The sequence below is a fragment of the Rousettus aegyptiacus genome, unplaced genomic scaffold, assembly GCF_014176215.1.
Source record: "Rousettus aegyptiacus isolate mRouAeg1 unplaced genomic scaffold, mRouAeg1.p scaffold_m13_p_17, whole genome shotgun sequence".
Taxonomy (NCBI): domain Eukaryota; kingdom Metazoa; phylum Chordata; class Mammalia; order Chiroptera; family Pteropodidae; genus Rousettus; species Rousettus aegyptiacus.
Window position 1 is genome coordinate 36,417,560 of NW_023416292.1, and position 26,216 is coordinate 36,443,775.

Genomic DNA, 26,216 nt, shown 5'->3' on the forward strand with positions numbered 1-26,216 from the left:
TAGAATGTAAGATGCATTTGTAGCGCTCCACTAAGTACTTTGAGTAACAGTGGGGAAGGGCCATTCATTGACTGAACTATCAATCAAATAATACATACTGCATCCTTCCGGAAAACATCTTAAAGTGCTTTGCAGATGTTAACATTAAAGTTAAAGCTGAGTGTAAGAGAGCTTTACAAAATGGACCAGCTCGAAAGCCTTCTAAAAATTTAGAACTGCTTCAAGACAGGCATCGGTGTTTTAAAGATATTGAAGCATCTGGAGTTGAAAGAAAAGGAAGCAAACCTCTTCGGACATAGATACCCCATTCCCAATCCAAAAAGCTAAGGATGGGCAGCAAGATCATGTCCTGGAAAATATAAAGCCTGTCAGACTGGTAACCACGACCCAGTCGTCTTCCCTGCTGGGAGTGGCTTACGTTCTGTTGGAACGAGCAGGCTGTGCACACAGAAAACTGGGCCTGAGGAGGTTATTTCTAAAATGAAAACCCAGGACGCAGGTAGCAAGTGGAAGCAGAGATAATGAATGACAGCTCCGGCTGAGGCATGATAAAAGCATGCAAGGGGGGCTCCTCATCACTGCAAGACACACCAGCTTGAGTGTGCACCCCCAGAACTGCCGTGGATGGTAATGAGCCCGCACCACGGTGTTATAGCTAATAGGAGGCTTAAAAAAAGGCCAAAGGGCCAAGATGATTGCCAGCCTTTGAGAGTAACAAAAGGAGCTCCCATCAGAGGAGACAAAGAGGATGAAAGGAGCCGTCCCTGGAAAGGGCCAATCAATTCAGCTTTTGTGTCACCTGGGGTCAGCTCAAGAAAGTTCTTCAGCCGCTGAAGTTAGGTATGAAACGCCAGCATTACCATGTGAACTGGGTTAGTGGACATAGACCCTTGAGTTGTCATCTGCATAAAAAGCAACAGAGGCCCAGAATTCCAACCATTTGTATCAGACAGGGGTAAAAGTTTCTGCAGTAACAGTTTGGAAGTGAAATTAAAAGTACTTGTCACAGAGCAAATATAAGCTACCCTTAGATGTGTGTGTAAAATATCAGAAATCCCTCTGCTAGAGACACATACATATTTGTTCCTCCATATCTGGGAATCATTTACAAAGAAGCACATATCACAGTAGGTTAAAGGGAGGGAATTAAGAAATAATAGCGAAACTACAATGAAACTACAAAACATTAACAGAAGGATGTACAGTCATACTGGATCATCACGTTTCGATCAACGACAGACCACGTGTACAGCAGTGACCCCATAAAATTAAAACGGCCCTGAAAATTTTCCATCACCTGGTGACCTTGTAGCCAGCCATCCCAATGGAGTGGAGCACATTCCTCACGTGTTGGTGGCGGTGCTGGTGTGAACAAACCTGCCGCTCTACCAGTCACATGGAAGTGTAGCACATACAATTACACACGGTACATAATACTTGATAATGACCATAAACCACTGTGTTACTGGTTCGTGTATTTACTATAGTTTTTATCGTTAGTTTAGAGTGTGCCCTTCCTACTTAAAAACTGTTTGCTGCTCAACGATATGCCGCCTCGTGCCGGCAGCAGCCTCATTCACGCCGAGTCGCTCGATTGTGTCACTTTCTCTCGTGCGTGGTTTAATCACTCGTTGTTTTTGCTCATCGAGGCCCCTCAGCGTGAGCACGACGAAATCACCCGAAGATGCATTTTGCAGGATGTATCCTGGGTCAGTAAGTGACTCATGACTATAATTGTGAAAAAGGAAGATAGACCAGGAACTGAAAAATCTCAGTCTTAGTTAAATACTTTTGTCAGTTTTAGCAAACGGCTGTAAAAGACGCTGAAGGGATAGTTAAACCGGTTGGAGCCGCCCTTGCCCTTTGTTTCTGTTCATTTGTTGAACGAATTTAGATTGAGCCCTGACTGTGTGAAATGACTGTTTTTGCAGAATTCGGAAAAGACTCCACTGTCCTGAAAATGCTTTTAAATTATAAAATCCATCTGTACCCAGAACCTCACAATAGTGCTGTCCTTTGAACCTAAGCTGGGGAGTGCCATGGAGACTGACCTGGAGGGGTGGCTCCCGTCAGTGCCAGCCCTTGGGGAGGAGGGAGAAGGTTGGCAGGCACTGTTGCCTTTGCCGTGGCCATGCAAGATTTCACTAACCCAGCATCACACAACTCCAAGGAGTCTCCCTTTATCATGCTGGTGTCCAATAACACAGTTCTCTATAAGTAACTAGGGTCTGTGGTTTTGAGTTGTTCCTTTGTAGTAGTTTAGGTGTCTCTCCCATGTGTTGGTGCTGAGGCTCCATTCTTCTCCCTATGAAAATCATTAGTGCCTGGAATTACGATTTAATTTGAAAAGATGTAAAACACAACCAAACTCCAGAGCTTGTTTTAAATTAGCCAGTTTCTCCAAGAGAAGATTAGCATTAGGCGTTTGTGAGCTAACCTTTTTTCCCTTGGGTTTCAGTAGGTTGGGTAATCAAAATCTTTTTTTCTTTTCTTAGTCATTAAATTCAAATTCTAAATGAATTTCTGTATCCAGATTATAAGGCATTAATTTTGTTCTAATTTTCATGTATGCCAGACAATCTATGTCCAAATGCTGTTTATAAATCATCTCCATTGCCTGTTTCCTTGGTAATTGGAACGACTGGCTCTCACTCATTATTTTTTAGAGAGACTTGAAATGTTGACACTCCTGTGTCGGCGTGAGATAAGGAAAGCTTAGCGATTTCTTTTGTTTAGCAGCTCCTTATTCACTTGTAGTACCTGAAGGTCAATGACTGCTAACGCAGGGGCGAATTAGACTAAAATACGGAAAGCATAAAGGTATAAATTGGAAAAGATCCACAGTGACACTATTTAATTCTATCCGGTTAGAAACGTGTAGGCAGATGTACTCTCATAAAACTGTAGAAATGGAACTAAAGTATCTTCCATGCTTAGTGAAGTGTTCAGGAAGTGTGCTTTGCACCTTACCAATTCACATGACCCCAGGCCTTGGAAAAGTCATTCTTTTCTTCCATAAAATTTAAAGGTGGATAAGGTAGCAAATGATCCCCAGGTCCTTTCCAGTATGATAATTCTAGAGTTTCTAGCCAACTTCACATAAACGTTAATTCATACTGATTCATAATATAATACACGAAATCTGTATAACCTATAACAAAATTACAGTCGGGTTTATTTTTGTATTTTTACTAGAGAGAAGAGCACATTTTTCTCAATTTAAATATGTCTAGAAGGACAATTCTCTGGTATCATTCGCATTAGCAGCACAATATATATGTGTACAGTTCTCTCGGAGACATTACAAAATTTTGCCTTTTCTTTAAAAAAATATATAATTCCAGATCTTGCCTTTGCAATCCATGCTAAAAATCAATATAAGACTAATGCCATATTCTGATCATTGAAGCCATCTTGAGGACATAAACTTTTACCAGACATTTTGTCTCTTTTTTTCCAAGTTGGTCAGATTCCAAATTCCTTTGCTCTGTCAAAGAGCCTTGTAATCTGGATCCAAGAAAGGGGGGAAAAATGTGTGTGTGTGTGTGTGTGTGTGTATTCATTTATATATATATTTATATTTTTATTTTTATTTTATTTTATTATATATATAATTGAAAATTATGGATATAACTTGTATAAAAGTCTAGCATCTCAAGTGTAAGCAATCCGAGTGCCTGATATGTCACGGACGCTTGGCAGATGCTCCTTGCCCTTCGCCTCCCTTTTTGTGTGCTTACGGCTGCTGGCGACTGTTTGCAAATAGCGTAGTTAAGAGCACACTCTGGAGATAGACTCTGGCCGCATCAGCCCTTGCACAAACTGATTAACCTCACTGAGACTTGAGCATCAGTGGAGACAAGGCCCCTCTCTTGTTTCTTGTGTGAAGATGGTGAGAAACTCTGCAAAAACTCTAGGAGGTGAGATAGTGGTAGCTGCGAACGTGTTCACAAGTACCAGGTACTTTACACATTACCGTGAAATGGTTTGTTACCCCCATTTTGCAGATGTAGGAGCTGAAAAATCTCCGTTTGCTTTACCCAGTGCCCAACCATGCTGCTTTTAGTTTGTGAATGTGTTCTTCCTCTCCTTATGCCCGTTCCCAGCCTGACTGCTCTACTTAAAATAATCCTTTCCTCCTTCCCTGGCTTTTGAAATTATAAGCCACGCTATAAGCTATCTCCATCGTGAAATCTTCCCTTATCCTGCCCATGGGACTCACAAAAGGAAATTCTGTCTTGTCTTCAAACTCTCTGGAAACCCCTCGCTCTCCTAGAGGGAAGGGCCTTATCTTCACAGTCTTGGTGACCCCTGCAACTCCCCCACACTATGCATTCCACAGCTCATCTCAGTTCAGTCATAAATGATGAATAAATCATTGAAGAATCTCTTTTTCTTCATTCAGGTGATTTTTGGCCCAGCCGATTTGTGTTTGGGGATTTTAAACATAACTATCGAATGAAGGTATTAAGTTGATATTGGTGTGATTTTTTTTTTTAGAAGAGTTGTTTTTATACTGTTTTTAAACAGTAGTGTGTAATTAGGTTAGAATGATTTTGCTTTTATTTTCATTTCAGGTATTTGTGAGCAACGTTATATCTACAGTACTCGCCTCATGATAATATACATTTTTTTTTCATTTTGAATTATTACTTAATTTCTGTGTAAAGCAGAGGGATTTAGATTTGTGCAAAATCTATGAAACCCAACATCTCAAAAGAAATTTCCTGAAATTTTAGTATGAAAGGTAGTGGGAGGTTATTGTATTAGGCTTGGATGTAATGAAGGTCGATCAGGTATTAGAGAAAATTAAAAGCAGTATGTCTTGACCTCTGAAAGCACCAGAGGTCATGCGGAGCTGTAGGGTGGGCGCTGACATGTCTTCGTAAGCCAGAAACAGTCAAGTAGCATTTGTGGTTTATGAACTCTGGTTTCCCATGGAAAAGTATGCTTAGATTCAAGTGTGTTTCTCTGTGATGTTGGAAGAAAATGCAAGAAACTAGAAATTGCTATATATTCAGCCAACAGCTGTTTCCTTTATTTTTGTTTAGAAAGGCAAGTATTTCATACACAAGAACAATAATTACCGTTCTGAAATGTAGGTTTAGAATGGTTTCTTTTCATTTACCACATCTGACTAAAGACTAACAGGATGTTAGTAACAAGCACAATCACCAGGTATGTACATATACACAGCAGGGAACAATTATTATTTTCCCCATATACGTATGGAAGTTTTAGCATTGAATCAGTCACCCTTGTATGTATCAACTTACCTCAGGGAGGTCATGTGTTTGTGAACAGAGCTGTTGTTATCAGAAGTAACCTTTCACTCTTCCCCCCCCCCCCCCGAAGGAACTTGTGGAGTATTACAAGCATCATTCTCTTAAGGAAGGGTTCCGAACCCTCGATACCACTCTGCAGTTTCCATACAAGGAGCCAGAACACGCAGCCGGACAGAGGGGCAGCAGAACGGGCAACAGCTGTGAGTATCATCGTTTAGAGCACACTTACATGTCACCTAAGTGTCAGCGGCACAATACTACTAAACATCTTTATTCCAGATTTCGAAATATAACCAATTAATAGGCTAATGCATTTAGCAAGGAATTTTTACAGCCGAGCAGGATCAGATGGACCAACAGGTTTATGACTGTGTCAAGATGTGATTATTTGTGCCAAATCGAAAATCATGTTTGCGTTCAGAAATTCATCAGAAATGTAAAGGGTCTGTTAATACGTAAGTGTTGAAATTTTCCCTGACTTCTATATTAGCAAACTCTTTTTAACTTAAGCACGTTTGTGGTCATTATGCTATTTGAGTAACAGTATTTAGGCAAGGCTGGGGGACAGCTCTCGCATTTAGCCTCCTGTCCCAAGTCTGCTTATGGTTCTACTTCGGTGATTACTTTTGGAGTTTTTAAATGTCTAAATCACGTTTCCTCTGACACCAATATTTCTATAAGTGTTATATTTTAGCCACTCTCTTTCAGAATGAGTGCTATGCCACAATTATTCATCAAAGATTTGCACACAAACCAAAAGCATGATGCAGTTTGAGTGAGAGTTCAAGTCAAAAGCTTTTTTCTCATCACCGTTTAATGTCATGTAATCTTCCTAAAGGTGGATGCGGCAGGTTAAGAGAACATCATGATGAAAGATGTTGCAAATAAAATGTGATTTCATTCTCTTATTTTGATATCATTTTTAAAAAAAATGTTTCAGAGGAGAAACGAATACACTTTTATTACTTTTAGAATCCTTAGCCTAAGCAAAACTGGAATATCTAGTGGAATTTCAAAAAAGAATCCACATCAGTGTTATGTAACCTCAGCTTTTCCCCCCTAAAAGCAGAAACTGAGAGGGAGACAGGTATATAGCTCAGGGCTCAAATATCGGTAAAATTTCTTACACTTTATATAAGTAAATATACAAGAAATTTGTCACATCAACTGTTTTTTTTTAAATTTGAATAACTTAATAGCTGTTTTCTTCACAGAATCAGTGATAAATGACCAAGCTTAAGCAGTGAAAGTAGTCCGAGCGCACTTTATTTTGAAACTAAACACCAATTAAAAGTTATCTTTCTATTTTTTTGGTCCAGTGTTACCCAGTTATCTTAGATTCTCTGTTCTCGTGTAGGTTGAGGAGTTTCGTGTTTTTATATATGGCGATTGGAGAAGTTATCACCGTTAAGTGACAGGAAAGAGGTGAGGGGGTGAGCCCTCCAGTCAGCAGCAGTGGCACAAGTGTGCCCTCCAAGACTCCTCGCCCACTACCGTGTGACGGGGTTGAAATCCTCGGTCCCTTTGCGGCACTCTCCCAATGTTCTATTATGTGCTGCCGACTTTGTATAAATTAGGTATTTGGAACGACAGTGGGGATTTTATAAATGGAAACTACAGCAGGGACAGGATAGACCACTGAGGTGGAATGAGGTGTCACGGGTAAAGCACTCAGTGCAGTGCGGGCACGAGCCAGCGCTCGCCGGAAGGCAGCTGCTGCCGACTCTGCCCCTTACACCCTTCAGCTTTCACCACCCCCGGGGCAGGACAGGGCAGATTTCCCCGAGTCGGGGGCAGGGAGACCGAGCCCTGCTCGAGAGAAGAAGAGGGTCCTTTGGCGGAGAGTGAAGAAAGAATTCAGCACACGCGCCAAAGCTGGAGTCCGAAGTAGATTCGAAGAGGGGTGACGCTCCGCAGACAGCGTGGGGTCTCCTCTCAGTGGCAGGTTGTGAGAGGGACAGTGAGAGGGACTCGGACCCACAGAGACAATCGAGAGGAGGACAGTGAGAGGGACCTGGAGTGTTCAAGGAATTCAGTTTATGTCATTATTCGGTGCTGTTTCCTTCGATATGGACGTACAGTGAGGAAGGGGCAGGGGAAGAGTCTGCGGACTGAAAGGCCCACGGGCAGATCCCGGCCTTGGTCCCATGGATTTCCCTTGGTTTGAGGAATGAATGGGGCGCCACGGAAAGACTCTGATGTTCCTGTTTCCCCTTCTCAGGTGTGGGGAATGGGTCGTTAGCGATCCCAGCAGGAATCTGCCTTTGCCCTGCAGGTGTCCTGGGCCCGGCTGCTGGGCTCATCAGCACTCTGCAGTCTCTGACTTGATTAACGTGTTACTTCTCCTGCCTCCTCCCTACATTACTACCACCAGCAGGAACTCCTGACAAGGAACGCATTTTCACGTGTTTGTCAGAGCTGAATAAAAATTTAATCCTTTTACCTCCCGGCAATTTATACCTCTGCTTTTATGACTTTTGAAATATACCTTGCTCGCCTTTTACCAAGTTCTCGTTAAGGATTAACCCTTAATTAAAGCACCGCCTCTAGTTTTGGGCCTGTCTCAGGCAGCGGTAAGGAGGGAATGCTACCCACCCATTCCGCACAGTGTGCAGGGTGTCTGCCTAGTCCTTCCTCTGGCTCGTAGCTTTGGGTGTGCTGCTAAATATCACCTAAGAATAACAGTCCCAAGAAGAGTACCTGGGGAGACTGGACGAGGCCTCCATCCCTTCTGAAACGCGTTGGAGGAAGCAGGGCGGGCGTGCTACACCCTGGCGCCACCTGTGCTCCGCGTGGAGGTTGGGATTGAGGTTCCGACTCCTGAGTCCTGCTATTTATTATGATTTTTGTCTTAAATAGCGTAGTCACCCGGGGGGGGATAAGTCGCAGGGCCTTGGAGAAGAGGCTGCTTGCTCGCTTTTGTATTAGTCCGGGTTAAAATGTTCTCGGGCAGATTACCAGGTTACCAACTATTTCTCAAGTTCATAAAATGTGGTGTGATTATGGCAGAACTCCCTCTCTCCCTCTTGCAAATGCAAAATGACATCTAAACAGAGACCGATTAGCATGAAACGGGAGGCCAGAGAACGGGGCAAGATGCGTGGAGCAGTTCCAGGCTGGGAGCCCACGGCGGGTGAGACTCTCCCACGGCCGCGAGACTTTATTTTCGCCTTGGGAATGGCCGTAGGCGTGTTTCCAAGAGGGAGGAAAAGGAGCGAGGAGCGAGTGAGGGAGAACTCGGGCACAGCGCTAAGTGCCGCGGCTCCCTGGAAACTGCAGTGACCCCGTGGAAGATGCCCTGTGGGTCTGTGGCCCCCGGGTAGAATCACCTTCCTTTCCCCAAATGGCACAGCAGACCCACCTGGGACTGCTTCAGGTGCTGGCTGCTTCAGGTGCACCTGAGGGCTCGTGTTTGAAGGGCATTGAATTGACTTTTTGCCTTTCTTGCTCTGCGATAAGCATTTGATTATTGTCCTCAGGTCTGCTGCTGAGTGGCCCGTCTGACCTTAGGCAAGTCACTTGTCTGGGCCTCAGTCTTCTCATCTGATGCAGGAGGAATGAGATTAGGTATTATATATTCTCTTACAGATAGCATCTTAGTATGCATGAGAGAAGGAAGTAAAGTAAGTAGAATGTTAATAGCCCAGTTACACTAGGGGAAGTCACGCAGTTAGCTCTTTCATGACCCATAAGCAGACCTCAGACATTTTCCCAAGTTCTTATTTATGGAGAATTGTGGGGCCACAGACTAAAGTTAGCTAATTAAAAAAAAAAAGTTAGTTATTAATTATATTTAGATAATCTCAAGGTATCTTGCCACAAGAACTTCTTAATTACAAAAGGAAAGATAGAAGCCACGTAACCGAGCGATCACAGTCGGCAGCAGCAGTAACGGGACAAGCAGACCTCGCGCACCTCCTGAGGTGGTCCCTGAGCTCTCTCCGCCGCTGCGGCCGTGTTCCTGTTCCGCAGGTGCATAATGTGAGTCATTGTGAGGAGGCATCAGACAAACCCAAACTGAAGGACAGTCTACAAAGTCATTGGCTCGTACTCTTCAAAAGTGTCAAAGTCACAAAAGACAGAGACTCAGGAAGCGTTTCAGACCAGATGAGACCTAAGAGCCAGGACAACAATATGCAACACGTGATCCCAGATCAAAACCTGGCAGGAAAAAATATAAATAGGTTTGCCATAAAGGACACGCATGGGATAATCGACAAGTTCTGAGTAAGTTTCTAGACTAAGTAGTAGTATTTTTCACTTCTGATGATTGTACTGTGACTACAAAAGAAAAAAGCGCCTTTGTTTTTAGGAATTACACACTGAAGTGTTTAGGGATAAAGAACATTATGTCTGCAACGTGTTCTAAAATGCTTCAGGAAATACACAGAAATTGATAAAGCAAAATAGTAAAATGTTATCATTTGAGGAGTTTAAAAGCACGCAAGAATTTCTGTATTATTCTTGCTACTTTTTTAAAAGTCTGAATTACATCGAGATTAAAAGTTTTGAAATTTGGAGATGATCCCAGTAGCTAAAAATATCTAACAGAATTAGGAGGGAATAGCAGCCTCCTTCTGTTTCACCTCGGGGTGCAGGGGGAGCTGGGCGTACTGATTTGGGGGTATGTAGAGCACCGAGAAGGTCATATTTGAAAATTCCTTACCTGTGACCTCATTATATTTGCTTATTTATTCACTCATTTTTTTTATTCAACAAATATTTTTTTTAACATTTACCAGGGCCTGTGCCAGATGCTAGAGTTTTAATAGCGAATAAGATAGGCAAGCCGGTAGACGAGAGCAAACATAAAACAAATAACTTCATAAGTAATTGCAGATCATCGTAAGTCTTGTGAAGCAGAAGCAACAGATGAAAGTTGTGACCAGAGGGCCAGTTTAACCGATAAATCAGGGAAGGACATTTTGGTGACATGTAAAACATCTCCGTGGGTGGGAGGGGTGGGGGCGTGGAGAGTAGGGAAACTCCACAATCTAGAAGGAGCTTGTGAGAAGGATTTTAAACCGGGAGGAACTTTATGTATTTAAGGAATTGGAAGGAGGTCAGTGTGCTTGGAGCGCGGTGAGCGGGTTGTAACATATGCGATGGAAATAAAGTAACGCTGTATAAGCAGAGAGTGATGTGAAGCGATTTACATTGTTTTTAACGGATCGCGGGCTACACTGTGAAGAGTGGCTTGGAGGGAGGCATGGACGCAAAGAGATGAGTTAGGAAGGTATCAAAGATGTCCGTGGGGGGCGTGATGGTGGTTTGGACAAGAGTTCAATAGTGACCATGGAGCCGGATGGTGGGCGGATCTGGATGTATTCTGCAGGTCAGATTGATTGGATAAAGGAAATCGGGGTAGAAGCAATGCAAGTGTGATACGCAAGTATTTGCCAGATGGTGAGACCACTGACTAACCAGGAGACAGAAGAGGGTGCAGCAGGTTTAGAGAGAAGGTAATACGTTCAGTTTTGCACAAAACTTCAGGTCCCTTCGCATACTCAGTGGTTCGGTAGGCAGTTGGCACCAAGAAGATAGTCTTATGAATCATTGACACTTTATTTCATACTTTACATAGGACATAGTATAATTTCTGTATAGGTTTAATTATTCTTTTGGCGTATCATTCCCAGAAGTCCTAGGAACCATCCTCCTTTGCTTCTTATTCTCAAATTGCACTTCGCGCACTGCTTTTCATGAAACAGGTGTGCCAGAAGGTCTAAATAAGCAAAGGCAGAACCTTGGGCGGATAGTGGACAAAGCAGGTGTTTAAGTGCTACGTGGAGTTGACATTTGAAAAAGCGTGGAAAGATGGGTGGGCTTGAAACGAAATCTAGTCAGCATGCTCTTTTCAGTGTGGCGACAAATATACTAGTACTTCGAAAATTGACAAAGGCTTCTCGGGCTATTGGGACTGTAGAAATGCCCTTGCAGGAGAAAGTAGAAGCCAGGGCCAGTGTGCTTGGAGCGCAGAGCCGGTGCCTGGGCTGCTCTTCCTGGCGTGGTCTGTCCCTCCCCACGGACATCCCCAGTACTCTGTCAGCCGTCTCACGGGGTGCTTAAGCTTCATTTTTGCCGGTGTATTAGAACTTGGACTTGGAGGGTTCGTATAATTCTTATTTCTTTAACTCAGTGTAACGACATAGCTTCCTTATTCCTGACAATTCCCGAAACATCCTGTATGTTTTACCACTATTTATTAGTTTTATTACAGTGGAAAAGTGGATAATATTTAACATCTCCTTCATACGAACTCCTCAGACATCCACTTAATTTAGCTTTTACCTTCTCGCCCTTGTAATTCAATCCCCATATTCATCTACACTTATTTTCTGATCTTATCCTCAGTCTTTTGTCATCTCTTCTCTTAGTCATTTGGGTTTGAGTTGATCTAATTTTATCCTGGTAACTTAAATATTTGTTTTAATTTCATCGTATTAGTTTCCTAGGGCTGCCATAAAAATTACCACAAACCGGGTGGCTTAGAACGATAGAAAATTACTCCCTTGCTCTGGAGGCCGGAAGTCTGAGATCAAGGTGTTGGCGGGGGTGGTCCCTTCTGGAAGTGCTGAGGGCGAGTCCACTCCACGCCTCTAGCTTCTAGATGGCTGCCGGCAGTCCTCAGCGTCCCTCAGCTTACAGACGTATCGCTCCGGCCTCTGCCTGGTCTTCACATCACCTTCTCTGTGTGTCATCTCCCTCTTCTTCTCTTATATAAAGACACTTGTCATTGCCTTTAGAGCCCCCCTTCCCCCCCCCACCCCCCCGCTATTGGGTGATCTCATCTTGGCATTCTTATATCTGCTAAGAAGACCTTCTTTCCAAATAAGATCACATCTTCAGCTTCCAAGTGGACTTATTTTGGGGGGCCACCATTCAACTCACTGCCATCTTAGCATTAACTTAAAATTTTTCCATGCTTATTTTAATTCTTTTTTCACCCTTTACAACTTGGCGTTATAAGAGGATTTTGCATTATTAGGGCAGACAGGCAGCCAATGGATAAGAGTCACAGGGAAAACAGTACCTTAAGAAAGTGAAGAGTTTCTGATGGGTTGTAGCTTTCCTTCAGTGAAACACACTCAGAGAAAAGCACATCTAGCCAGAAAGTTTCCAAGAAGGATCTCCATCACCATTCTGGCCGCTCTCCTATGGATGCACTCAAATTTGTCAGACCTGGGCATAAAAAGTTCAGTGTTGCTCGATTTGCTGGTTCAGATTTTTCTCTATCCAAAGCTCACTCTTCCCCAGTGACTCTCCCCTCTTTATCCTCCCTCTTCAGAAAACACAGTTCTGCATACTCGAAGGAATCCAAGAACCCCTTTCCTCGTCTCTTCTCTAGTTACGACATCTTCACCAGTAACCTCCTCCACAGGTCCCACATTCATTTATCCAACAGATCTATATTGAGAGCCCACTGCCAGGCAGGCTGCTGGGACTTTGACCAAGGTGTGTGCAGACCATTTGTGCCCAACCTGAGCCAGGGACAAGGGGAGTGTGGGGGATGGTGTACACTCTGTCTACATCTCTGCTTGTATATCGACACCACCCCCCGAATCCCTCCTTAAACCCTGTTTTCTCTACCGCGCGGCACCAGTGGTGTGTGTCCATGGCTCTTACATGGGGCATCAGGGTGGCCTCACCCTGAAGGCAACGACTGAAGGAGACGAGAGTGGGATCAGCCAGCGGAAAGGAAGGAGCATGTACGGCAGTGCAGTGTGGCCGGGGCGGAAGGGGGATGAGGAGGAGAGGTACGGGAGGCCGGGCCGGGAGGGGCCTGACAGGGCTTAGTCCCTCACTCTGGAAGAAATGGGAAGGCTCAGAGGGGCTTAAGCAAAGGAGAGGCTTGGTCTGACCTAAAGTTTTAGTAGGATTATTTTGGGTGTTGAAAAAAAGAAAAAGACCCTGAGAAAGCGGGGACAAAGTCGAACCGTGAAGACCAGTTAAAGGCTCATGCAGCAATCCGGGTGAGCGACGGTGGCGGCTTGGACTGATGGGTAGCCATAGAGGTGACTTGTTTGGAAGGTGACCCACCAGGGTGAGGCGAGGTAGCAGAGCAAGAGAAGAAAGAATGACTCCAAGGTTTTTGGACATTTTTTTTTTTTTTTTACATGGAGGGGCTCACATGGAGCCTAACGTCTAGTCAGAGCATTATCGATCCAAAATGAATTATTTCCATGTCTCTGTATCGTTTCTGAGCATGTCTGTCTCTTCATTAATGTGGAAGCTCCTCTGACATCAGATGCTGCCATATCTCCTGTAGCTCCTTAGCACAGTGCTTTGCACATTTATAGTTATTTAATAAATGTCTGCCAATTATAGTCAAAGAGTAAGGATTTAGAATCAATAAACTGGATGCCTATAAATAATCTGAAATTTCTGGAAATGTCAAGTCATCTAATTTTCCATATTAATAGGAAAGGCCTATCCTCATCTTTTTCTCGCTAATGACATTATATGTTTATACCGTGCGGCACTGAATACAAAGCAGCTGTTCATTTTTTCCAATAATTCTAGATGTAAGTTTTTCTTGTTACGTTTTTGAATTCGAGATTAAAGACTTGTCCACTTACCAGAGGTCAACATTCAGCTAAATGAAGCCAATCCGAATTATTCTTAGTTTTTTTTTCCGGTGGCAATATATAAAACCTACAATAAATACTAAATTCATTTTGTGCCGGTGGATGTTGCTGAGAGTCGAAGACACGCCTGAGCTGTTAGATAAAACCATGTTAAGGATCACAGGGCTACATTCAACAGTCAGTAAATTCTCGCCGTGTTCCCTGCTGCTGGGCTGTCTGTGGACAGTCTTGGTAAAAAGAGCCTCCTGGTTGGCTCGTCAGACATCCCGCACAGGAACGTTGTTCTTCCAGAAAACCTCTGGACCACGGCCAGGCAGCCAGCACACCGGGGTCGCTGTACCGACGGTGGTACCATTGGTCCCGTCCCCCGATCTTTTTAGTAACAGCTTGTTATTACGTAACTGAGCGTGAGCACACGCGGCTGTTACAACTTAACACTGAGCGTGAGGTAATGTCTGTCCCAAAGAATAATGAGCAAATGCTCAGGGCGATGTCCACTTCTACGTGTAATGGAAAATTAAGTGGCAGTTCAAAAATACACTGTGATTTGATAACCAGTACCTAAGGAAGAGTGTCGACTGAGCTTCGTCTCTACCGTGTACAAATTTCGAACGTTACCGAAAACCGAATAGATTGTCATTTGCTCATAAACATGAATAGCCTGATCAAGGCCGAGCTTATTACTTTAAGGCAGTGCTTAATTAGCCTTGACAACAAAAGTGTAGGCATTGGATATCAATTTACTTGTACTTTTCTATTCTATTATAAACACTTTTTTGTTTTTGTTTTTTTTAAATTGACGTATTTCTGTGTTCTGTGCCTCTACGCAGTCAAGTCTCAGAACTGAATAATATTCACTAATGATTTGCCCATCAGTTGCTTATGGCTATGCTGATAGCTTCTGTTCCCAATTTATTTATTTAACAGGTAACTTCTCTTTCAATTAGAGAATGTTAGCACCTCGACTTTTGTTCAACTGAGAAATATCTGGCTGCATTCTGAATAGTTCCCAGTGAGGAATATGAAGTCACGAAACCGCGAGCCACTCATTTGCCTACTGTTCCCTGAACGTTCGCCCAATGGCGTGCCAGACGTCACACACGTGAAAATACAGACAGACCCGTCTGAATGCGATGGTCTCTCTGAGCAAGGTTCTCCTTCGTCTGTGCCGATAGGAATTAAAAATGTTTGGGGGAAAAAAAAAAGTGTGTGAGAAGGAAAGTGAGGCCCTTGACTAAAGCATGCAGTTTGCAGTTGATCATTTCAATGAAAAGATCTCGACATTGGTTTAATATTGTCTCAGCGGGTACAGATATGTATAAGAGCCCTTTCTCTCGAGAAACTTCTCCAAATCGTGTGACGTGCTAGCAGGCGGCAGTCTACAGTGAGATGTCAGGTGGCGAAGTGAGTTTTAGGCCAAGAAGAGAAAGGGCCAAGAGGCGATATTCCCCTCAACATTCCCATTCGAGTGTCACCATTACCTGGCTACTTTAACGCCATCCCAGGTGATGCTAATGTAATCTTACCTTATGGCGTCTTGGTGCAGTAGGAGTTGGATGAAGAAACGTGCGTAGAAATAAGTGCATGTATTCTCAGTATGGATTTCAGCATGTTTTACAGGTTAAACCATCCTGCAAAATATTTTGATCAAGTGCCTTCTTCTGACGTTTAGATTTAAATCCATATTTTCCTAGGGAAATATGTTATATGATTCTCTCGTCTCCATTGGTGCAGGCATTTAAATGCCACGTTGCCAGCTCGAGAGAATTAAGGATCCAAAGGCAGTGACAATTGACAATAAGTCACGCTACAATGTATAGGAAAGTAGAAAGCATCCCTGCCCATCCTTCAAATGTTTGGCTGAGAGCTGTACACCGGGCAGCAGGAGAAACTGGTCAACCTCTTACTCCCCGGAAGAGCCCTCAGGCATATGTATGGTGAATACCATGAGACTGATAATATTTAATAGCTGTTACGCATCTCAGAAAAAAACTACAGTTAGTATAGGAACACCATCGATTGACTGTGGCTCTCAGAGATTTTGGGGAATGAAAAAACCTGAGCATCCCTCATTTGCTTTCCTGTGTGCTGGGCCGGCTTTTGTGGAAAGTCTCATTGAGCAGTTCAGTGAGCAGAAGATGAGCTAAGAGACTAGGAGGAGCAGACCTAAGGAGCTTGCGAAATTAGATGCCCTGCTGAGCTCCTCGTCCGTTCCACAGCTTCAGTAGCTTCGCGCTGGGCCTGATCCCTCACTGAGGATGCGGACGTGGGGTGAGAGCGGGACCCACTCCCCAGAATCAGTGGCTAATTGGAGATACAGCACAGGAGCGCATGCAGCAGTGAGCAGCAGAGCCCGGGCCGCGATGTAAGCGCCTGACACATGGCCAGAAGGGGCAGAGAGAAGGGCCACGCATCGGGATCGGTCAGGGAAGGTTCATAGAAAGGGCCTGAGTGGAGCCGTGGCGACAAGGAGGTCAAGGTCATCAGAGGAAAGGTGAAGGAGCAGCCTTCCAGCCTGAGCAGAAGTTTGGGGCTGAAAACGAAGCGGGGTCGCTCAGCGAGTATTAGGAAATTGGCCTGAGGGAAGAGAATTTGGGAAAATGATGGAAGATGTGAGAAAGGCAGGTTACGGCCAGATTACGAGTTGCCATGACATTCAGGTCAGGCATTGGGACTTTGGAATTTAGGAAAAGGAGCAATGAATCTATGTTTACAGGGAGACGCTGAGACGCAGCATTTAACACGGAACAGAAAGGAAGTCAAAACCAAGAAGACCAACTGGGAGGCAGCAGACTCTCAGTGTGCAGGGGTGGTTCGCAAATGGAACACGGGAGTTACTTTTTAAAAAAACTCAGAAATGTGGGAGGTCGAGCTAGATTACAGGAAGGAAGTTTCTTTTCAGGATGAGTGGTTTCAAACTAGTTAAATCAGAGCTAATGGTTGTACCTCTGGGAGAGTCGTGAAAACGTTTGAAATCAGACTAGAATTCAGGTCTGGGGGCCAAGGCATATCTGGGAATCTGTTCTGTTCACTGGGGGGAAAGTTCATTTTAAAGTGAAGCCGCCAAAGGTGCCAAGGGCTAACCACAGGAAGAGAACTACCAGGTAGTTGAGATGATAATGCTTTAGATAAGATTCCAGAAGATTCTAATGGTAGCTACTTGAGAATTTGGGAAAGGCTTTTTAGGGTTAAATAAAGCTTTTAGAGTAGCTCATGCACCGTATGTTTGAAACAGATTCAGGTCCTTTGGTGAGGCATTACCCATATCACCTCAGGAACATTAGGCATTTTAAGATTAGAGAGACGATCTGGTCTAATATATCTACCTATTGTTGAGATTGTTTAAATTGCATTTAATTGTGCTTTCATTGATTTCTTATTTCTTCCTTCTAGAGCTAACCTAACTCCTATATATTTCAGACTCTTAGATTAAATCACCTTCATTCTAAATTAGAAAAGAAGAAATACAGTCTTTTTATTTTTTATTATTTGATGGGTAACATAGTCCCAGGGGGAGAATCAAGGATGGACGCTTAGGAGACGGTTCAAGGAGAAAATTCTAATCTTTGCCAGGGGTAAGATGTAAAACGAGGGGCCCTAATTTAATTTTTCACAGACATGCTATAGGAATCTTCTCACCAGATTTTCTGCCAATAATAGAGTTAGGCGTGTGCCATTTTCCTCATTAAACTAGAGATGGCACCCTTCTCTCCTCTCTCTAAGAGTGGGTATATCATGATCTCAGGGAAATGAAACAAAGGACCAGTTATATTGTATGGCAGTAAATGAATTGGACAGATTGTGAAATGAGTTGTAATAGGCACATGCCACTGCATTTTAAAATTAAGAAACGTGATGTGGAACGTGCAGTGGATTGGTAAAGAACTTTGGTTATCAACAAAAACATACTTCAGAGTAGGTTAAAAGAAAATATGTGAGACTCCATGAGAAAACTGTCATGAATATATTGGTGTGTGTATGAGGGAAAACCTAAAGCCTCCTAATTCTCTGGGCAGCCTCCTCGGGTGGCATCTTGGAGTCCCCTCTCCTGACAAGAGTATTAACTTTGGAATAAGTCCGTGGCTCTCAAATCAAGCAGTGACCCCAAAAGAAGCAGACCATAGTAGAAGATTTCGTGGACTTATTCCCAGTTTGCTTAGCCTGCTTTCACCTCAGCCTTGATTATCGAAAGCTTTTTGTTACAGTTAGATTGGGTCCAGGTACAAGTAACAGAACCCCCCAAACCGTTGGCATAGAGAGACATTTATTTCTCTTTCCCATAAGAACCCGAAAGCCATCAGTCAGTGCAGGGGTGTGAGAAGGGCGGGGCATCTCGGTTCTGTGAAACTTTTGGTAACCCAGAATCACTCGGGCTCACACTCTGCCATCCCTGTGGGGGACCCTGCCTTCTCAGGGATCGCGATGGTAGCTTTTACACTCCAGACAGCGGGATAGATTCAAGAACCAAAAAAAAGAAGGGGGGTTGAATTGGGGGTTGGGGTGGGGAGGGTGCGGGCAAAGGTGTGGACCAGCTGCCTTGCCGGGAACGGAACCAGAAGCTGCTTTGTGATACTTTTGCGTGTATCCCAGCGACGAGTCCTTAGTCACAAAGCCGCACCAACCTGTAAGAAGGCCGGGAATGCGGTCTCGCTTCTGGGCACACATGGCCCAACCAGATAATCACTTACATGGATGAATGGGAAAATAAATACTGGGAGAAAATTCGCAGCCGCGCCGTCTCCTCCCTTGCAATGGCACTGTGCTCTCGGCAGGCAGATGTCGTGGCTGCTGTGGAAGCACCTGCCCCGGACACGCAGGTGAGAGCCTGGGGCCTGCATCACCTGGGCCCTGGCGGGAAACCGGCTTCCTCTCAAATGTGAAGGGGAAATAGTATTTGTGCCTTTCTCTGTGAGTTGTTGTGATTAACAAATGAAACACTGACTATAAAACACTGAGTGTGGCGTCTCGCACTTCGGAACCATTTGGTAAATATTAGCTCTTATTATTAAAAGTCAAGTGAAAAGCTTTTGAGCCCCCGAGTGCATCTAACGTCTCTCTACGTTCCTACAACTTGGGAAATATATTTACTTTCTTTTCCAGACATGATAAGATTCGGGATGAGTTATGTTTTATTTCTGGAAATAAGCACGTGCGTGCTTGGTTGTTGGGGGCGGGGGGAGGTGTCTGTCAAATCACATGAACGATTTTCTTGCGTTTTTGACAGGCTCCACGTGTTTTGTTGACACCGCCCTATGGGCTGTCATTCTCCTTCTTTATGTCAGTTTTGATTTAAGCCTAACTTACATTACGGATTCGTGGGCTCCACTTCCACTGATGTAACGAAGTGGGAATTCCGCGGCACCCTTGGCTGGGAGGGGTTCAGAGGGAGCCCCGTGGAGCGGGTACGCTGCGCCCCCCTGCGAAGGGGCGGAGACAGCTCTGAAGTGCCGAACTCGTGTGAACCGAAAAGGGGCGTTTGGCCTGCTCTTCACTTAGAGATGGGGATAGGAGAGGAGTGGGCGGAAGCAAAGCTTGTTTTGCAACTTCGATGTGACAATTGTCTTATGATTATAGACAACAAAATAGCTGTGTTGAGATGTTTTTTTTTTTGCCGAACCCTAAATGTTCTTTTGCTTCTCTCTTTCTCTCTCTCTCTCTCTCTAAGCCCCTTCTTTGTTCTGTGGCTTTCCTTTTGTAACCCCTCCAGGCTACAGCTTTGTTCCCCCTTCTTCTACTCCTTTCTGGTCAGGTACTGCTTTACTGCTTTTATATGTCTTTTCGACTTGCTTCTGTTTGCAAATAAAGTATTTTGGCTTCTGTGTATGGCTTCTCATGTAGATACATCTCCTCACAAACAGTCCCTGGAGTCCCATCCCGCCGTGCACTCTCCTCTCCTCTGTCGTGAAGTCATTGTTTGTCATGACATCTCACTCCTCTGGTGTACGTGTGTGCCCGTGTTATATCTTTCAGCAAGACAGTTTCTATTTTATCTGTTGGAGAGAGGTTGAGAAGGGACAGGGGCCAATAGTTATAAAGGGGGCATGAAGCACTCCGTAAAAGCATTAGTTTTCTTGAGGATCAGATATTTTCGTTGAGAAAAGCCAGTGTTCATGTGTTTCCATTAAGAAAATAAATAGAACCAAAATCTCAACTTGTCTCCAAATGTAAGAGTAAAATTCAGTGTATATCGCTTGAAAGGATGACTGTGGCCATCAGTTTTCACACAGGCATTTTGGTCTTGATTCCTGTTATCAGCCAGGGTTGTTTATGTGACCTGTAGGGGAGTACATAATGGCCAGATAAAAATGTTTCCTTACAGATTTTTAAAAATTCACCTGTAAGTACCAAGGGAATCATTGGAACAATTTAGAATTAGAAGGACCTTGGAGGTCATCTAGTATGGACCTTGCATTTTATAGGGGACAAAAATGTGGCCTAGAGAAGTTAAGAGACCTGCGCAAGGTCTCACGGTTAAGTCAGTGACTGGGCACACCCACTCTTGGAATGGTCCCCTGGCGACGGGATGACATTCAACGAGAAAACCGCTAATGTGGTTTTAGTCGAAATAGTAAAATAGAATGACCTATTTTCACTCCCTTTGCAGTTCTGAAATTTACAGTATTCCTATTTGTTTATCTTGTGATCGACACTGGGAGACTAAAAAAAAAAAAAAATTGCCTGTCATGCCAGAGCCATGAGTAATAGGCCAGAGATTTCTGTCTCCCGGTGGGCAGACTCTGCCAGGGTGACACGGGTCGTAACTGCAGCTTTCTGGAAACTGGGGACTGTTAAAAATACAGACGAGCGGCATTTCCCATTTGTTTCTTTTTCTCACTTAAGTTCCTCCACGATTTAAGGTTTATAAAGTCCACCAATCCCAGGTGAGTGATTCCCAGAATCACTGAACATATAATTGAAAACGCTTTATAACCCCAAACAGCAACTAGTAGAGAAGGTAATATATAAAATGTGCTATGAAACACTAGAGATGAACAAACATCCACTCAGCCCTTTTCCAGACAGGGCAGGTGAGGACAGGGGGTCGGTTAATGCCTCTGCTACCGTAAAAAAAAAAAAAAAAAAAAAAAAAAAAAAAAAAAAAATCTGAATATAGAAGAGGAACACCCTGACATCTCGTTTTTAATTACCTACTTCAGTAAAGGTTTTCTATAAGGCAGTATTCGTTTGAAAAAGATAAATGATGTTTCTGTGTTCTTTATGTGAAATCCGATTTCAGCTTCTTCACATAAGTGAAATTATATATAAAACGATAACTGAATTTATCCTCAGATAGTTTTAACTGAGAAAGGCTGGCTGGGTGAAGAAGACCATTTAACTAGAAGTGATGATACAATGTCAGCAGGAGACTTTCCAAGCAAAAAATTGCGTTGTTTTGAGGATTAGTCAAAAAAGGTTATGAGATAAAAACATGAAGCTTTTTACCTTAGAGGTTCCCGTAAGAAATAGATCACTGTGCCCTCAATAGGAAATTGATGCTAGTTATTTTAGATTCTGTCTCTTTAAATAGTAACTTAGATACTAGCCTTTTTTTTTTTTTTTTTTTTACAAAAACTTGTCCCTGTTTTGAGGTTATTAAGAATGCGAAAACAGGAAAACAGCTTTTAGACTTTATGGCGTGCACTTGGCTGCACCTGGCTGACCTGACACAGCAATTCCGCTCCTCGCTTCCCCGCCCCCCGCCATCGTCACTAGTCTGCCGTGAAATCATGGCTGTGCATTCCGATAGCATCGATAGCGCTCATCCGATGAGATTCCTACGGTCGTTAACCTGCCGATCAATGGAGTCCCCGTCATCTCTCCGCAGTGTTAAGTCCGAAAGTGCTGGGCATCGCCATCGCTCGCTATGACTTCTGCGCGAGAGACATGCGAGAACTGTCCTTGCTGAAAGGAGACGTGGTGAAGATCTACACGAAGCTGAGTGCGAACGGCTGGTGGCGAGGAGAAGTGAACGGCAAGGCGAGTGGGTGTGGGCGAAGGGGACGGGGCAGTTGTCGGCGCCCACCGTGGTGCTGAAGCGGGGGGGCCCCTCAGCAGCGCTGCAGCCTCCACCCCCGGCCCCTGAGCCCCGCCTCGGGAGACCCGCGGTGCCGGAGGAAGGCGATAGTGGCGTGAACGAGGTTCCCTCCGGGCGAGTGTGGCGGCTTTCCGTTGGGACAAGGTGGAGGAGCATTTCAGTAGTGCCTCAGCCTCGAGCATGTGCTTTATGCGTAGTGCAAACTAGCTGTAGGAGCTGCCATGGAAATCGGAAGGAATGGGACACGGTGACTCTGTCGTTATACCCTGTTCTGTTCTATAGCAGAAACGGGAATCACTGAGGAGTAGAGCCCTGTTTGACACGTAATTTACATATTTATTTGTGTGCTAGCTGATCAGAGCATTGCTTAAGCTTGTTTTATTCCTCCGTTTTTATCACTCAATCAGGCTCTGGGAGCAGTTAAACCAATCTTCCTCACCTACAGTGGGTATAAAACTCCAGCTTAACCAGGGTGTTATGAAAGCGATATGCCCTGTTTGTGGAACCCTTTAAAAAAAAAGATGCCAGATGCAAAGTCACGTCGCAATGTTGGCTGCTTTTCTTTTCTAGGTGGGCTGGTTTCCATCTACGTACGTGGAAATGGATGAATAAACTCTAATCCGGCATTGCACCCTGCACCAGAAACTTCAGCAAAGGGATGAACAGAAGCCTGCACAGCATCATGAGTTAACTGAAGTGTTTAAAAGCTGCCTTTTTGGCTATTCAACATTCTCCCTCCTCAGTCTTAATACTGGGATCTAAAGATGCTGGTACTGACAGATTAATGGCTTGCCTAAAGCCGGGCAAGAAGCAGCCTGCCAGTCTGTCATTGTCAGGGACCAGGGCAAAGCCAAAAGCTTTTCTTCCCAAAAGAGCCCTACAGACACACTGGTCTTTTTACTTCATTGAGTCAGACATCACAAGTGTCCACCATTAGTAAGTGTTTAATACGTATTTACTTTCTTCTCATGTGCCAGTCACTAGAATTTCTGATGGTACAACGAAACAGAAGTTTAATTTTGCTTCTCCCAGCACGACGGAAAATTAGAGCTCCTCCCTTTGGGCAGTCTCCTGGAAAGGTCCTGCATTACTTGTCTTAAATGCCTCGCAAGGTGACTCATTGCCTGGCAAACACTTTTACCTCCAGATGTTACTCGTGATAAAATATTAGAGGCAAACGCTCAGATTTGCTTCATAAGTGATATATCCCAGAGGGGTTTTAATTATTCATTTGATGTCCTCATTATATTTGCAAATCTCTATTTTAAAAAGTACATAAAAGAGAGTATCTTCACATTAAATCTTCACAACCTTCACGATTTCATAGAGTTATTTTGGAAATGTAGTACTTCACTTTATGAAAAATAATCTTGGCCAGATACATTACAGGTAGTTGCAAGTAACCTGACTGAGATGGCATTGTTTACAGAAACAGATCAAGAGATATAATTTATATCAAGTCATTTTATAGAAGCAACATCTATTAACACATGTCTTTTCCTCTCTCCCTCGACTAAAAACACCTGGGATGTATTTGCTGATTCTCATATTTTCCTGGAGTAGTTACAGTAGCATGGAGGACTTGTTGAGAATTTTGGAAAGAAAGCACAGCAGGGTCCTTCATGCGTTTCTGAGACAGGAGCATCACTGAGACTTTCCTGGTCTCATTCATCATGGCCTCCCAGCTTCTCACTGAGGGTCTCCCTAGCAGCAGGCCCTTCTGGGCGTGTGTTAACTGGTGGAAAGATCAGTTTTGCAGTGCATTGATTTTATTGACCAAGTCTTCGCTTTTTACATGAGGAGTTGAAATATGTTCTTCCTGTGACACGCACAGTGCCCAGTCAGGACAGTCAGGTTTCGACACTAACTTGGCCCCTTGCCTGATGAAATATCTTTTTCCATAGCAGAAGTCATGTTCTGGCAAGATTCAGAGAGTGTTTCATGTTCGAAGAAAACAGAACATTAGAAGCATTAACTTAATAGAGCCACCCTAGGAACGTTTAGTTCTGAAATTGTGGATCGTCTCTGAAATGTGGTAGGTGTGGCCGCCTGCTCCCCCGCTCACTAAAACGCCCAAACTTGACATTCAGTGGGTGCAACCCCCTTTAGAGACCCTCACGGACTAGGACTTTTCAAATAAGATAGATTCAAGACCTTTACCTCAGAATGATGTAAACTGTGATTGTGTTTTAGAAAAATTATTATTTACTAAAACCAGTTAAATTTTTTTGTACATGTGTAAATGATCATGAAAATGAATTTTATAAAATGTTCTGTACAGTAAAATTATGCCGTCACGGTGTACTCCTGGAGTAGATTTTGCCTATGAAGTCTTATCTGCAACTCTGTCTGGAGAATGTTGTGTCTGTTACTGTCAGCGAAATGTTACGGGAGAGAGTAGCTTCAAGCAAATTGAAACATACCTGTGCAGAGTATTGTAACTTGTATTGTTTCTTTTATTGTTTTTAGCCAATAGACTCCCTCCCTTGCAGATGGTGTTTGGTCTTCCAGTTGCATTTCATGGACCTAAGGGTTTCCTAGTAAAGGATTATAGTCTCTTTTTATGACGTTACTGATTACATCTTTGTCTATGTTTAATACGTTGTTTTGGAAACTTTAAATGCTGCAGATTTGTGTAGATTTCTAATACCAAAGACAGAAGTCAGTGTTTTTCCATATACTTTGTCTCGCCTGTATGCAGTCCTTGCATAATATGGTAAATTAGAGTGGTATTTCACGTTGTAATATTTTGTAAATATGTCAATACAATAAATAGTTACTACTTGCATTAAATTGATTTCTTGAGAGCCAGAGACTTTCGGATGATTTCTTAATTCGACATACCGTAGGCCCCCCTTACGAGCAGGGGAGATGTTCCAAGACCCCCAGTGGATGCTTGAAACCTTAATATTGAGCCCCATTTATACGATGTTTTTTTCTATACATACATCCCTGTGATAAAATTTAAATTATAAGTTAGGCACAGTAAAAGATGGACAAAAACAATAATAAAGTAGAATAATCAAAATGACATACTGTAATAAAAGTTATATGAATGTAACATTACTATGTAAAATAAGGATGACTTAAACACAAGCATGCTGCCGATTCTGCGACATTCGATGTGATGACCTCAATGGCTACTGAGTGACTGACAGGCGGAAAGCATTTACAGGGTGAATAAACTAGACAAAGGGATGGAGCAGGATGGTGTGAGTGTTCCTCACGCTACTCAGAACCGTGTGCGATTTAAAACTTATGAATCGTTTATTTCTGGAATATTCCATTTAACATATTTAGACTGTGAGTGACCAGGAGTAACAGAAATCATGGGAAGCAAAACCAGATGAGGGAGGACAAATATATACTAATCCTATAATAAACATGGGAACAGAAGCCCTAATTTTGATCAAGTTAGGCCAAGGTTGCTGCCTAAGTCACTGACAGTGGCCTATAAGCATACTCAATAGTTGCAAATAATATCCATTGACATGCTGGCTATGCTTGCCACACACTGTTCTCAATGCTTTATGTGCATTAACCTACAACAACCCCAGAGGGTGGATGGAACCCCATGTTATCTCCAAATGAGGCATTTTAAGAGGTTGCGCCTTGACCCAGGCCACACAGCCAGCACGTGTCAGAGCTGGGGTTCCGACTCGGACATCAACCTCTACAACCTCTGTAACCAGCGCTTTGTCCTGCCACACTTTACAGGACAAGAGAGAGATTAGGTATGTTTCTACGATTACATAGCCAAGAAGCAGCTATTTCGTAAAAAAAAAACAGCAGCCTAAACAATTAAAAATCAACACAATTCAGAAACATTCTCTAATGTCTGCTTCCTAAAAGAAAACCTCAAGCAGATTCCACGTTAAGTGGATTGGTATCAGAGATCAAACTGGTTTCTTAAAAATATTTTGAATCAAGTTTTGCACAGAAAATAATGAACTGCCGAAACAGGGAGCCTCAAAAGCGGGTTTCCTTGATGGAGCAGGCCTTCAGGTCGTCTGCGATGGTGGCGGCAGTCAGGCTCGGGAGAGATGGCGAGCCCGCTCCTTCTGAGGACCAGGAAAAGCAAGTCCTCAGCAGCAGCTCTTCTGCTGACATCACCAGCATGAAGTGCTCGGAAATATCAAATCGCCCCTGTTCATCACAGTAGCGGGTTGTCCACCCCTTACTCCAGTTCCTTCGATGTCTTGGTTATATCCCTTCGACGTATTAACAGTTGCGTGACTTTTAGACCTTGTATTAGGTCACTGCCACCCTCTGTAATAAGAGACCAGTTGTTATAAGGACCTCCCTTTA

General features: G+C 43.6%; 1 protein-coding gene across 2 annotated transcripts in view; it reads left to right on the forward strand.

Annotated features, from left to right (window-relative positions):
- The window catches only part of VAV3 (vav guanine nucleotide exchange factor 3), a 293,077-nt gene extending 268,358 nt beyond the window's left edge, over window positions 1-24,719 (forward strand). The window contains exons 25-27 of one of the 2 annotated variants that reach the window (XM_016159794.2): window positions 5,356-5,485; window positions 21,699-21,850; window positions 22,479-24,719. In XM_016159794.2, coding sequence (XP_016015280.1) covers window positions 5,356-5,485; window positions 21,699-21,850; window positions 22,479-22,520 — 324 coding nt within the window. In that variant the 3' untranslated portion in view covers window positions 22,521-24,719. Of the gene's footprint in view, window positions 1-5,355; window positions 5,486-5,564; window positions 10,234-21,698; window positions 21,851-22,478 lie in introns of those variants that run through there. The other variant, XM_016159795.2, reaches the window with a different exon arrangement.
- The last annotated feature ends 1,497 nt before the right edge of the window (window positions 24,720-26,216 follow it).